Consider the following 15,786-nt stretch of genomic DNA (forward strand, 5'->3'; position numbering starts at 1 on the left):
TTGTTGATAAGTGATGACCTTCAACATTATCTTTGGTGAATAGTGATTACATTCAACATTATCTATAGTGATAAAAGATTACCTATATTCTCTTTGGTGATTAATGATGACCTTCAACATTATCTATAGTGATAAAAGATGACCTATATTTTCTTTGGTGATTAATGATGACCTTCAACATTATTTTTAGCTCACCCGGCCCAAAGGGCCAAGTGAGCTTATCCCATGCCGCGGTGTCCGTCAACTTTTTCCTTTAAAACGCTACTTGTCCTGAACGGCTCAGAGGATTTTGACCAAATTTGGTCTGGAGCATCAATAGAGGAAATTTAATTTGTATAAAAAGGTGCATGTGAGGCCCAATAGGGGAAATAGAGGAACATTGGGACATCACCTGGAAACTCATTTTCTTGGTGTCTTTCCCACCGAAATGGATTTAAATGTAGTTCTTCTTGCAACTTTGTTTCTTGTACTCCTTTGATAAACCTGAATGGTACTCAGCAGGTTTTAAATTGAAAAATAAAATACCAGGTGAGCTATTAAGGCCCCTGGGCCTCTTGTTTAGGTGATAAGTGATGACCTTAACATTATCTTTGGTGATTAATGATGACCTTCAACATTATCCGGCGTGACTATTGATGACCTTCAACATTATTTTTTAGGTCATAAGTGATGACATTTGACATTATCTTTGGTGATTACAAATGACCTTCAACATTATCTTTGGTGATTATTGATGACCTTCAACATTTTCTTTTGTGATTAGTGATGACCTACATTATCTTCAGTGATTACAAATGACCTTCAACATTATCTTTGGTGATTAATGATGACCTTCAACATTATCCGTCGTCACTATTGATGACCTTCAACATTATTTTTTAGGTCATAAGTGATGACATTTGACATTATCTTTGGTGATTACAAATGACCTTCAACATTATCTTTGGTGATTATTGATGACCTTCAACATTTTCTTTTGTGATTAGTGATGACCTTCAACATTATCTTTCGTGATTAGTGATGACCTTCAAAATTATCTTTGGTGATTAGTGATGACCTTCAACATTATCTTTCGTGATTAGTGATGACCTTCAACATTATCTTTCGTGATTAGTGATGACCTTCAACATTATCTTTCGTGATTAGTGATGACCTTCAACATTATCTTTCGTGATTAGTGATGACCTTCAACATTATCTTTCGTGATTAGTGATGACCTTCAACATTATCTTTCGTGATTAGTGATGACCTTCAACATTATCTTTCGTGATTAGTGATTACATTCAACATTAATATTATCTTCAGTGATTATTGATGACCTTCAACATTATCTTGAGTGATTATTGATGACCTTCAACACATTATATTGGTGATTATTTGATGACCTTCAACACATTATATTGGTGATTATTGATGACCTTTAATATTAACTTTGGTGACTTCAACATTATTAAGATTTCTGTATGCTAATTTAGTATGTGCATATTTGTGCAGACAAATGGACAGGTGCTCTTTATACCATTTCACAACACCTGTACAAAAAATGTACATGCATGTAAAATGGAATGTCTACAGTTAATAGACCTGAAATGTTTGCTGACTAGCTATCAAGATAGGCAATACAAAGAAGCAAACTTTCTACAGGAGATGAAAAATTAAGCCACAATAATGACATGTTTTACATTTATTCTGTAGTACAAATAGTATGATTGTACAACTCATGACAGCCAGACACACATGTCCCAGGCTCTTAAAAGTCTATACATACATATAATCATTCTCTTCTGTATAAATACTGGACACAAACATATATATAATCATAAATCTTACAAAATGTGGCATTGTGAAAACTGAACCAATATGACGACTTTCATACAATTTGTTGAACTATTCGCAACCTAAGTGATAATTTCTATTGAAAGCTCCTCTAATTTCTCTCCACTTTTGATATCATTTTAAAACAACAGGCCCACTGACCCTGTATTTGTAAGATGTTTGATTAATCAGATAAGTGGAATATGAGAATAAATAAGTCAAAAAATGTCTCGTCCAATCAGAGGTGACCATCTTTGATTTCAAAATGGTTTTAGAATGGCAATACATGTACTTAATCTGGGACATCAGATAGTTCTTTATATCAAAACGATAAATATAATAGCCTATCATTAAGGTGGTGTGTTTTTTTACTTTTTCATAAATTGGTAGATACTGCCCCACAGTAAAAGCTTGGTCCTTCTTACTCTACTTGTAATACATTTTCATCTTTCCAACTCAAAATACACTTTAAGGATTACATGCAATTTCATATATCGAAACATCACATTCTCCGATGATTTCTGCTTTAGATTCAATACAAGATGGAATATCTATGTAGACTTATGCCAAGGCTGGCAAAATATTTGACAATAATTATATAAATCAGTTCACTACAGAAATATCTTTTCACATTTTTTCTCCTGAAACATGCAAATATTTCGATTTCTCCAACGGTATCATTTAGTGATGAAGTAAAAATTCATCATTACTGGTATATGTTATAGAATTGATACATAATATATAATGAGAGATTCAATTAGACAACAACCGTCACATAATGGCCTCGTAATCAGTTAGAGGTTCAAACATAACCAGGAAACATCTTAAGTAATCGTACAGTATATATAGCTAGACTTAAATCATTGAAATGTTTTGACAAATACATTTAATATCAATGAAGATATTTGTCAAAGAATGCAGACTTCACATTCAGTGACCCAAGTGAAATCATCAATATATATATTTATTTACTTATTGATAAAAGTAATTCTTAAATTTCTATCCTGTGATTTAAAAGTGAAATTGTTGGCACATTTCCATGTTCACAGCAACACTACAGGTGTACATATATATACATAAAGAGATGTACATCTGAAAAACTCAACAGCACTATCGAAGGATCTCATTCAATCAACCAGACTAATAAATCATCACAAACTCACAGCAAGTAACTAAATTACAAGAATTATCAGTAGCAATGTCCAGTGTCAATAGTCTGTTATCTTCAAATTGTTGAAGTTGGTCAGTACCATTTAGAAGTCCACCATTTATGTAGTTATTTGTTGGTGATCTGCCCTTCCTGTATGTGACATATCAATGAACAGCTTCCTTATCTAGCTGTTGTGTTGACCTTTCTGTATGTGACATATCAATGAACAGCTTCCTTATGTAGCTGCTGTGTTGGCCTTCCTGTATGTGACATATCAAGGAACAGCTTCCTTATGTAGCTGCTGTGTTGGCCTTTCTGTATGTGACATATCAATGAACAGCTTCCTTATGTAGCTGTTGCATTGCCCTTTCTGTATGTGACCTATCAATGAACAGCTTCCTTATGTAGCTGCTGTGTTGGCCTTCCTGTATGTGACATATCAATGAACAGCTTCCTTATGTAGCTGTTGCATTGACCTTTCTGTATGTGACCTATCAATGAACAGCTTCCTTATGTAGCTGCTGTGTTGGCCTTCCTGTATGTGACTTATCAATGAAAAGCTTCCTTATGTAGCTACTGTGTTGGCCTTCCTGTATGTGACTTATCAATGAACAGCTTCCTTATGTAGCTTCTGTGTTGGCCTTCCTGTATGTGACTTATCAATGAAAAGCTTCCTTATGTATCTACTGTGTTGGCCTTCCTGTATGTGACTTATCAATGAAAAGCTTCCTTATGTATCTACTGTGTTGGCCTTCCTGTATGTGACTTATCAATGAAAAGCTTCCTTATGTAGCTGCTGTGTTGGCCTTCCTGTATGTGACTTATCAATGAACAGCTTCCTTATGTAGCTGCTGTGTTGACCTTCCTGTATGTGACATATCAATGAACAGTTTCTTTATGTAACTGCTGTGTTGACAATAACTTATTCCAGACATAAAGCACACACATCTATCACAGTGTTCACTCCTTCATGAGAGGACAGTTTGTTCAACAAGTAAGCTCTGATGGTCTGTCTGTATTGCAGAAGTTTTTAGTTGTGAAACAAAATTTATCTGTACATGTAGGAGATGATTGAGAAACAATCATCACAATCAGGAGTAAGAAATTATCAATTAACAATATTCAATTATAAAACATAAGTTTTTTAAATGGTTAAAAATTCTGTAGGGACGATTGACATATGATGAAGACAGAAAAGCTGAGTGACCATCATATAATTACTCCTCACATGATTCTTGTAATAAAAGAATTTTAAAAATGGAAAGAAAACATATTACACAATGGCATAAATCATCAGTTTAACACTTAACGTTATAAAAAGCACTATACAGAGATTCGAGCACTCAATCTGTTATTTCACAAAGACACCTAGTTGATAGAGGTGTAACCACAGGAAGCTTGGTGTTAAATAGTGCCTTCAGTGATACAATATTAACTGGCATTTCACAGACTGCTAATAAAAAGTTGCTTGGAAAAGTTTCACCATAGCTAAATAGTTATGTTAAAACAGTTATTTTAAAGCACTTAAATTTAGCGCATTAATGAAATTTAACAGATTATAGCACATATATGAATTGGCGCAACAACAAAAAATTCAATTGAGAATACCGGTAACAATAAGTACAGAAGTTCAATTGGTGAATTCATTGTTTAGTTCTGCGCAAAAAGACAACTGCTAAAATACGTAAGTTTTCAGAATTTCGTTCAGGGACCGATTGATTTTAGAAATATGCAAAGACTTTACTAAACTTGTCTTCACAAAAGTATGGTTACATTCAATATAACACAATGGTCTGGACTCCTAAAGAATATTGTTGTTTCTGAAATTGTTCTTTCATCTGGTCAATGGTCAGTGTTTATAATAATGCCTAGGAGAATTTTACTAATCATTAAATAAGCATACACAAGAGTACTGAATGATATTTAACATGAACTACACATATTCTCAAGTCTATTGTGTGTTATGTATGAAACATCGTTTTCAACAACACTCTTAACCCTTTTACCACTGTAGACCAAAATGGACTCATCTAGATCAATGCATGGTAGAGTTTACTAAAGTTACATAGGGGTGAAAGGGTTAAATAAGATAAAAGTTCTCCTTAAGATTATAACAAAATCACAGTATAAAGGTTGATTCTGTTCAATAAAAAACACCAATGACAAAAGAGAATAAAAATTGGTAAATTATATTACATTTTAAAATGTCTCAACACTTTTCAGTTATATTTGTATTTCTATAACACAAATTGATGAATGATATATGTATCTCCATACCCCAGGTTGACATATTAAATTTGTATCTCGATACCTTAAGCTGATGCATAAAATTTGTATCTCCAGACCTTAAGTTGAAGCATAAAATTTGTATCTCCAGACCTTAAGTTGAAGCATAAAATTTGTATATCTGAACCTTAAGTTAAAGTATAAAATTTGTATATCCAGACCTTAAATTGATGCATAAAATGTGTATATCCGGACCTTAAGTTAAAACATAAAATGTATAACTCCAGACCTTAAGTTAAAGCATAAAATTTGAATATCCGGCCTAAAGTTAATGTATTAAATTTGCATCTCTGTATTTAATGTTGGTGTTTTAAACTTGTACATGTATCTCCCTACACAAGTTGATGCATTAAATTTGCATCTTCGTAGACAAGTTGATGTATTAAATCTGTATCTCCATACATCATGTTGATGTATAAATTTCTATCTCTGGACCTAAAGTCAATGTATTAAAATTTGTATCTCCAGCCCTAAAGTTAATGTATTAAATTTGTACATGTAACTCCATATATCACGTTAATGTATACATTTGTATCTCCAGCCCTAAAGTTAATGTATTAAATTTGTATCGCCATACATCATATTGATGTATAAATTTCTATCTCCGGACCTAAAGTTAATGTATTCAATTTGTATCGCCATACATCATATTATGTATAAATTTCATCTCCGGACCTAAAGTTAATGTATTAAATTTGTACATGTATCTCCATACATCACGTTAATGTATACATTTGTATCTCCGGACCTAAAGTTGATGTATTAAATTTGTAAATGTATCTCTCTATACATCACGTTAGTGTATACATTTGTATCTCCGGACCTAAAGTTGATGTATTAAATTTGTATCGCCATACATCATATTGATGTATAAATTTCTATCTCCGGACCTAAAGTTAATGTATTAAATTTGTACATGTATCTCCATACATCACGTTAATGTATACATTTGTATCTCCGGACCTAAAGTTGATGTATTAAATTTGTATCTCCGGACCTAAAGATGTATTAAATTTGTATCTCCGGACCTAAAGTTAATTTATTAAATTTGTACCCGAGGTTGAAGTACATACATATCACATTTTACTCTATAACTAAGTGGATATATTTCTGTTTTACATTACATGTGCTTTACATACATGTTTATCATAACAAGCGTAACCAATAAAATGTTTGCCTTCTTGGTTTCTAAACTCACCACTACCAATTTAATGATTGGGAACATATAAATTACCGTTCAGATAGAGCTGGATTACATCGAATAAGAAACTACACCAAGAAATCATCCATATATAAAAATAAAGTTCTTGTAAGAGGGCAAGGAGAAAATCTACAATACTTTTTGAAAATTAATTATAAAGTTCAGCAATTCTCTTCCTTTTCAAATCCTCCACATGATCATCCAAAATTTTGAGTCTACACCTGTTGATGAAGTACTAGGTTAGGTAGCTTGATTTCCTGAGTGAGAGCTTCAACTCTATACAAACACAGGTAAAAGTATAAGTAAAATGTCAAACCAATAACCAACCAATGCAACCTAGAGACATATCCACCAGCACTTGATGTATGTAACCTGTTTACACTAGAGACATGTCTGCCATCACTTGATGTAGGCAGTCTTCTCTAGATCAAGTGACGTGTCTATCAAAACACTTGATGTAGGCAGACTACTCTAGTGACGTGTCCATCGAAACACTTGATGCAGGACTAGGTGAGCTTGCCTGATTATGACATGTTAATCAACACTGACTGTAGAACTAGCTTGATTAACCTAGAGATAGGCCTGTCAATACCTGAGGCATCTGAATTACTCTAGTGACACGTCTTTCAACATTTGATGCAGCGATACATTCTCTGATATTTGATGTAGGACAAGGCAAAGTTAGCCTGATAATGACATGTCCATTGACACTTAATGTAGGACCAGTTAATTTTAAGTTAGCTTGATTTACCTAGCGACACGTCTGTCAATACTCAATGTGAGAAAGTTAAGCTTGCCCGATTTACCTAGCGACAGGTCTGTCAATACTCAATGTGAGAAAGTTAAGCTTGCCAGATTTACCTAGCGACACGTCTGTCAATACTCCATGTAATAGAGTTAAGCTTGCCTGATCATTTACCTAGCGACACGTCTGTCAATACTCGATGTAGGAGAATTAAGCTTGCCCGATTTACCTAGTGACACATCCGTCAATACTCCATATAATAGGCTTGCCTGATCATTTACCTAGCGACACATCTGTCAATACTAGATGTAAGAGAATTAAGCTTACCTGATTTACCTAGTGACACATCTGCTGACAATTAATGTTGCCAAATTATTGACACATCCAGATGCTTGACCAGCATTTTAGCAGTGATGCATGTGATCTCTGGTAAGGTGAGAAAACAAGAGGTAGCAAACATGTCTGTAATTGTTCTTTAAATAACAAGTAAAATTGACAAAATCAATGCTCGATATATAATCACAGCCACTAAAATAGAGAAACCTATAACATACTATTTACTTTTTCACAACATAAACAGTTGAATGTCTGCAGCCATTTCTGTTTGGTATATATTTACCATGGTGACAGTCTCAACATGGCGAACAACCTTGAAGTACTGTTTGTCTTACACTAGCTACACACAAAACATCCAAACTTCCATGTATTACACAACACCACATCTCACTGCCCCTCCTCACAATGATACTCTAGTACATAGGAAGGGTAGGCCTGCGCTGTGTCAAATATGACAAATATTTTGGGGTTGTGTATGTTGTCGACACATGAGTCGTAGCACTTTCCGTACGGATCGGTACAAGGGTATAATGGAGGAGGCTTCCTCAGTCCGCTGTGACCCCCAGTGTACTTCCCTACTAGCACCTTTGCCAGAAACATTCTATGTACAGTTTTATTTGATGGTAGGAGGTCTGCCGGGTTGCCCAGAGCGGGTTGACCAATTGGGGTAGGTATTGACGGATTCTTCAACTCACTCATACTGTCACGCCGCATCATGAGTCTGCTGCGAATTGAGAGCTGGGTAGTGAGGTATCTGTTTCTGATGGGTCCTGGAGCCAGCTGCTGGACAGATGATGAGGCTGCCTGTTGCTGCGGCACCAAACTGGAATTATTTGATCCTTTGTTCAAAGTGGGAGGAGCAACCAGACCTTGTGCCACCAAGTGAGAGGAGCTGGCAGGATTAGAAGGCGTGATGTTGGAGAGAGGGACATTATTGGTTCCTGTGGGTAATGAGGAGATAGAAGTGGGTGGCGTATACACCTGTATGGTGGTGGGACTGAACCCAATCTGCTGGGACAAAACATTAGAAGTAGACGTTGACAGGTACGGCACATGGGCAGGCATTGGGCGAGGCATCCCGGACAGCAGGGTAACAACACGTCCACGCCGACGGTTCTCATTGCCATTATCCGTATACATGTGAGAATACGAGGCATTCACAGCAAAGTATGAACCTGAAATCAAACCAACATTGAATGTGTTATACATTATTGAGAGTTATATCAATATTGGTTATAAACTTCAGCGAAAGATCAGCAAAACTACACTACATTTTCTCCCTTATGGTGTGTATGCTAGATCATTGTCAAGTATGTACAGTATTAGCATTCAACACAATAACAATTCATAACCACCAACTAAAGTTCTAGAGAACACCAACAATAGTTCTGTATATAAAGTACAGGCAAAATTTTTACCGATGATATTACTGTGTTTAAAGTACAGGCAAAAAACTAATGATAGTAATACGGTGTACAGGCAAAGAACTTATGATAGTAATACGGTGTACAGACAAAAAACTAATGATAGTAATACGGTGTACAGACAAAAAACTAATGATAGTAAAACAGTCTACAGGCAAAAACTAATGATAGTAATACACTGTATAGACAAAAAACTAATGATAGTAATACGGTGTACAGACAAATAACTAATGATAGTAATACGGTGTACAGGCAAAAATCTAATGATAGTAATACGGTGAACAGACAAATAACTAATGATAGTATTACGGTGTACAGACAATAAACTAATGATAGTAATACGGTGTACAGGCAAAAAACTAATGATAGTAATATGGTGTACAGGCAAAAAACTAATGACAGTAAGACGGTGTACAGGCAAAAAACTAATGATAGTAATACGGTGTACAGACAAAAAACTAATGATAGTAATACAGTGTACAGGCAAAAAACTAATGATAGTAATACGGTCTACAGACAATAAACTAATGATAGTATTGATAGTAATACGGTGTACAGACAATAAACTAATGATAGTAATATGGTGTACAGGCAAAAAACTAATGACAGTAATACGGTGTACAGGCAAAAAACTAATGATAGTAATACAGTGTACAGACAAAAAACTAATGACAGTAATACGGTGTACAGGCAAAAAACTAATGATAGTAATACGGTCTACAGACAAAAAACTAATGATAGCAATACGGTGTACAGACAAAAAACTAATGATAGTAATACGTTAGGCAAAAAACTAATGATAGTACTACGGTGTACAGGCAAAAAACTAATGATAGTAATACGGTGTACAGACAAAAAACTAATGATAGTAATACGGTGTACAGGCAAAAAACTAATGATAGTAATACGGTGTACAGACAAAAAACTAATGATAGTAATACGGTGTACAGGCAAAAAACTAATGATAGTAATACGGTGTACAGACAAAAAACTAATGATAGTAATACGGTGTACAGGCAAAAAACTAATGATAGTAATACGGTGTACAGACAAAAAACTAATGATAGTAATACGGTGTACAGGCAAAAAACTAATGATAGTAATACGGTGTACAGACAAAAAACTAATGATAGTAATACGGTGTACAGGCAAAAAACTAATGATAGTAATACGGTCTACAGACAAAAAACTAATGATAGTAATACGGTGTACAGGCAATAAACTAATGCTAGTAATACGGTGTACAGGCAAAAAACTAATGATAGTAATACGGTGTACAGACAATAAACTAATGCTAGTAATACGGTGTACAGGCAGAAAACTAATGATAGTAATACGGTGTACAGGCAAAAAACTAATGATAGTAATAGTCTACAGGCAAAAAACTAATGATAGTAATACGGTGTACAGACAAAAATTTCACCCAATGCAACTGCGTTATTTTGCAGAAAAGGCAAAAAAATGTAGTGTTTTTGGAGAGCTAGCATGCAGAAATGAAAGCCTCCGCAAGCGACAAACAAATATTCCTTTCTACAAATGATATAAAAATGTTTAATCATGTCAAATATTTATTTGTTTGTTGCATGTGGAAGCTTTCAAAAATTGAAGTGTGTTTAGTTAATTTCCTTCAAAATGGCCAATTTCCAACCAAATAGCTCACAACAGACGTTATTCATGCTTTTTGTTATCATTAACACATTTTATTATGAAAATGCATGTTTATGTCCCTCTTTGTAATGCCATATCTCCTAAACCAGTTGTCAAATTAATTTGAAATTTCATATTTGTGTACTTTATTTTTTCCATGTTACGAATATCACAAGTAACTCTAAATCCCTAATGAGGCTGAAAATTACTCTTTACGTCCCTAACTTTTTTCTTGCAAAGATGGTACCGTGTGTAAACAATCTTAATTGTTACTATTGATTGTTATTACTACATCTTCCCTTACCTTGGCCATAAACTGTTGCATTTTTTCCACAGACTCTCCAATCAAATCCTTTTTTACAGATGGCGTCCAGTACCGAGCTTGTAGTTCCATGAAACAGACTGTTTTCCTGGATGTCTAAGCCGTCATTCTCTATAATCATCTCGGTTCTCTTCCTGTAAGAATAAACTCAGTAGTTACAGGCACAACCCTATGAGTAAATAACACATTACCTTGTTCTACATCTAAATGGCCTTGAAAAACCTACGTCTTTGATAATTACAGACGTGACAAACTTATGGCTTTGATAATTACAGACTTGACAAACTTACGGCTTTGATAATTACAGACTTAACAAACTTACAACTTTGATAAACTTATAATTACAGACTTAACAAACTTACCATTTTGATAAACTTATAATTACAGACTTTACAAACTTAAGACTTTAACAAACTTATAACAAAAGACTTAACAAACTTACCATTTAGATAAACTTATAATTACAGACTTAACAAACTTCAACTTTGACAAACTTATAATACAAGAGGCCCAAGGGCCTTAGCGGTCACCTGAGTTATATCATAGGTACTGGTAGCTTTATTTTATTGTTTAGATGTGATGTGGAAATCAGCATGTAAACTAAGTGAAATACAATACTTGTCATGTCATCAAAGGATAAGAATTTTAAAATATTGGTAAATGTTCCCTTTGGGTCCCCATCCTAGCCCCTGGGGATGGGGCAGGAATTCCAATTTTACAATGTAATACCCTCATCCACCAAAGATGATTCTGACCAAGTTTGAATAATTTTCTGCTGAAAATGCATAAAATATACCCAAAAGTGTTATTTCCCTATATAAACTATAGTAAACTTTCCCCCTCCCAAAGGGAGAACGGATAGCTCGGGGATCCTGGAATTTACAATTTAAATAAAGCCCCTGATGATCTTTCCATCCATGCAGAGAAAATGACTGTAGTACCTCTGAGTCTGGAGAAGAAGATTTTTGAAATATTGATTAATTTTCCCTTTGGGCCCCACCCTGGCCCCAGGGGTTGGGGTAGGAATCCCAATTTACACTTTTGTAGCCTCATCTACCAAGGATGATTCTGACCAAGTTTGAAAAATTCCATCCACTAGTTCTTGAGAAGAAGTTGAAAATGTAAAGAGTTTACGCACGACGGACGACGGACGGAAAGTGATCGGAATAGGTCACTTGAGCAAAGCTCAGGTGATCTTAAAAGACTTAATAAACTTACCATTTTGATAAACATATAATTAGAGACTTAATAAACTTATAATTACAGATTTAACAAACTTATGACTTTGACAAACTTATAATTACAGACTGACAAACTTACCATTTTGATTAACTTGACAACTCTGATAGAACATACAGACTGATGATAAACTTTCAATAATCATATAGATTTAATAAACTTAAGTTCCTGATAAACTTATAGTCCCTGTTAAAAATAAATAGTTTGATAAACACACAGATTTAGATCTGTAGATTATAATCTTACAAGCCTTGATAACTTGATAGACTCTGGCGGATATCTTACACTGTGTAATATTTCCACAGAATCGGGTTTTGAACTCTGAAGATCTTAGTGATGTCTGCTGCTGGGAACTTCATTGAGTTGTGGAACTTGAGGGCAACATCAACATATTCCTGTGACTCTGGCTCCAGAGGAACCATAAAATAGCTCTGTAAAAATACAATAAAAATTGATTAAGTATTAGATTCAACATATTCCTGTGACTCTGGCTCCAGAGGAACCATAAAATAACTCGGTCACAATACGATAAACATTGATAAAGTATTAGATACAACATATTCCTGTGACTCTGGCTCCAGAGGAACCATAAAATAGCTCTGTAAAAATACAATAAACATTGATTAAGTATTAGATACAACATATTCCTGTGACTCTGTCTCCAGAGGAACCATAAAATAACTCGGTCACAATACGATAAACATTGATAAAGTATTAGATACAACATATTCCTGTGACTCTGGCTCAAGATCTAGAGGAACCATAAAATAACTCGGTCACAACACGATAAACATTGATAAAGTATTAGATACAACATATTCCTGTGACTCTTGCTCCAGAGGAACCATAAAATAACTCGGGCACAACACGATAAACATTGATTAAGTATTAGATACAACATATTCCTGTGACTCTGGCTCCAGAGGAACCATAAAATAACTCGGTCACAACACGATAAACATTGATTAAGTATTAGATACAGAATCGCTCAAAAAATATAAAATAAATATACAACATTTGATATAGTGCCCTATCTAGCTAGAAGAAGCCACTCTAAAGCGCTTCACAGTACATAGATATACAATTTTATACAATCAATACAATTAACATATACATTAATCAATACTGTTTTGAGCAATTCACATGAGCTGCCTTATCAGATGCTAAACACTAGTCCTATGCCACCTGGCTAACATCTCCCTATGTGTATGCCTGCATGTTAACTGGAGATATATTGTGTATTGTTTGTAGTGGGACCGTGCTTCAAATGGTATCATTTATAGTACCACCTCACTTGAATGCTACAGCACAGATACCGCAACATTCACCCCAGACCATTTTATACTCCACCTGGGTTGTTGGAGTTGTGTAGGCACTTTCTCTGAATATTCCAATGTGTACGACTTCAGGGATCAAACCTTGGCCACCTGCGTTAAAGGCCAGAGTGTTAACCACTCGACCAATCCACCCTGTACCTTTAATTGATTAGCTTGTTCAATATAGTCATGAAAAAAGTCTACTGTATAAATGTTGTATTTCACCTTCTTGTCATAGGAAACAGAACATTAAATGAAAATAGGCCAAAGTAAAAAAGTTCAATGGTATTTTTTTTAGTCCTGCAGGATACAATCCATAGACCAACCATAATTATATTGATTATTCTACCACCTCAAATATGACAAAATGCAAGAGGAAGGAAGGGAACATTTTTGAACAGTGTAATTAGGGGTGTACAATTGAAAACATGCTGATTTGGTCAAATTTGATATGTTGATCATTTTTGACATCAGCTAAAAACTGAAGTCTAGAATCTCAAAAAGATGGATTTGGAAGAAAAACATACAACTTAAAATTTTAGATGGCCAAACATTCCATGGCCTGTCTAATCCTTGCCTCAAAAACAGGTGAAAATACCTCAAAGCCTATCAAACCAAATACCCAATGGCCAGTCAAATATTTGGCAAAGCAGAGGGTCAAATATTCCAAGGTTATTCAAATGTTAGGCTTGGGAGTGGGTGAAATACCCAATGGTCAGTGAAATATTTGGCCTAAGAGCAGGCCAATAACCCAACTGCCAATCAAGTGTTTGGCCAAAGGCTGGGCAAAATACCTATAGCTTATATTTACAGCAAGTAAAATGTTTGGCCTATACAGCTAAGAGTGCATGAAATACCCAACAGCCAGTCAAAAGGCTACTATTTGTCGAGATAAGTTTATTTAGTATGTTCTTTAATTATGATAACAGTATCAAACTTGACCCAGGAATAGATGCTATAGGTATGTGTAGAAAGTTTCATGGAAATCAGATCATTATTTATTAGTTATTGCTCAGAAACCAGTAACAGGGACGTCACCAAAGTGATTAAAATATTTATAAAGATATTTTTCTGACCAAAAAAAAGTGTTGTTTTTTTTACAATTTTTGGAAATTGCATATTCTACATAAGGTTTTGAAATTGGTTAAGTATATGTTGAACTTCGAAAAGATCAAATTTTCTGTTTACCTATAATGTCATTTACTTACAGATCGTTTATCCATTGGTGTCCAGTTGGGTGGACAGTCTTCCATCATCGGTTCCTTTTTCACTGTAAGTGGCTCTGGTTTTGCAGTTTCCATTGCGTCCTTGAACTCTAGTCCTTTGGATGGCTGCTGGCTGGTTGAAGCACCGAGGGAGTCGTCAATCATTGCCATGGGGACAGCCGAAGTTGATGGTACAGAGGAGGAGGAGGCAGAGGAAGAAAAGGACGAAGCAGAAGAGGAAGTTGAAGGAGCAGAATTAGATGAGGGAGGAGATGAGGCACCAGCATTCTTCAGGATCATGTTGGCAATATAATCAATATAGTCATTGTCGAGTTTATCCTCGAGGATCTCCACCACAATGTTTGGCAGTGACTGCTTCAGCTCACCTAAACATAGAAATATCAAAATATCAAGGTCATGGGTCAATAGGGTCAGTTACATCATCTCTTCACACAAGTCATAATTTATTTTCAACATTTCAAATTAGATTTTTTAAATCCTTAAATCACACACACGACATAAGGTCAGAACACACTTTTACTGGAGGTTCTATGTATACAGAATATGGATTAAGTACCTCACTTCAAACCTATAACTGATTTAAATACATCCTGTATTTTATTTGATGTTGATCACCATGACAGTACATTCTGATAGAAGCATACCCTTGAAATAACTGAAGTACACATAACAAAATAACAAAAAACACATATTCCTGCTACAGTCACATGTGTTTAAAGCAAATTGTCTGATTACAGTTTTAGAATCCTTAATGTTATGTGTTAAGAACCCTCAACATCATAGTTTTATACGACCAAAAGAAAAAATGTGTATCGGGTATCCTTACCAACCCTAGATTTTACTGCCGACCCAAGATATTTCAACACCTACCACCATTATACAAGACAGTCCCTTGTCTTCTATAGGGATAATTAACAAAGGCCCACTATTATACAAGACAGTCTCTTGTCCTCTATAGAGATAATTAACAAAGACCCACCATTATACAAACCAGTCCATTGTCTTCTATAGGGATAATCAGCAAAGACCCACCATTATACAAGACAGTCCCTTGTCTTCTATAGGGATAATTAACAAAG

The 15,786-nt window shown here is 34.9% G+C and overlaps 1 protein-coding gene across 1 annotated transcript in view; it reads right to left on the reverse strand.

Moving 5' to 3' along the window:
* Positions 1 to 5,133: 5,133 nt before the first annotated feature.
* Positions 5,134 to 15,786, reverse strand: part of LOC110441771 — a 28,946-nt gene continuing 18,293 nt past the window's right edge. The window contains exons 4-7 of the mRNA XM_021485018.1: positions 14,690 to 15,072; positions 12,451 to 12,596; positions 10,909 to 11,060; positions 5,134 to 8,708 (exon numbers count right to left, since the gene is read on the reverse strand). Of these exons, the coding sequence (XP_021340693.1) occupies positions 7,921 to 8,708; positions 10,909 to 11,060; positions 12,451 to 12,596; positions 14,690 to 15,072 (1,469 nt within the window). The 3' untranslated portion in view covers positions 5,134 to 7,920. The remainder of the gene's footprint in view (positions 8,709 to 10,908; positions 11,061 to 12,450; positions 12,597 to 14,689; positions 15,073 to 15,786) is intronic.

This window comes from Mizuhopecten yessoensis, unplaced genomic scaffold, assembly GCF_002113885.1.
Source record: "Mizuhopecten yessoensis strain PY_sf001 unplaced genomic scaffold, ASM211388v2 scaffold716123, whole genome shotgun sequence".
Taxonomy (NCBI): domain Eukaryota; kingdom Metazoa; phylum Mollusca; class Bivalvia; order Pectinida; family Pectinidae; genus Mizuhopecten; species Mizuhopecten yessoensis.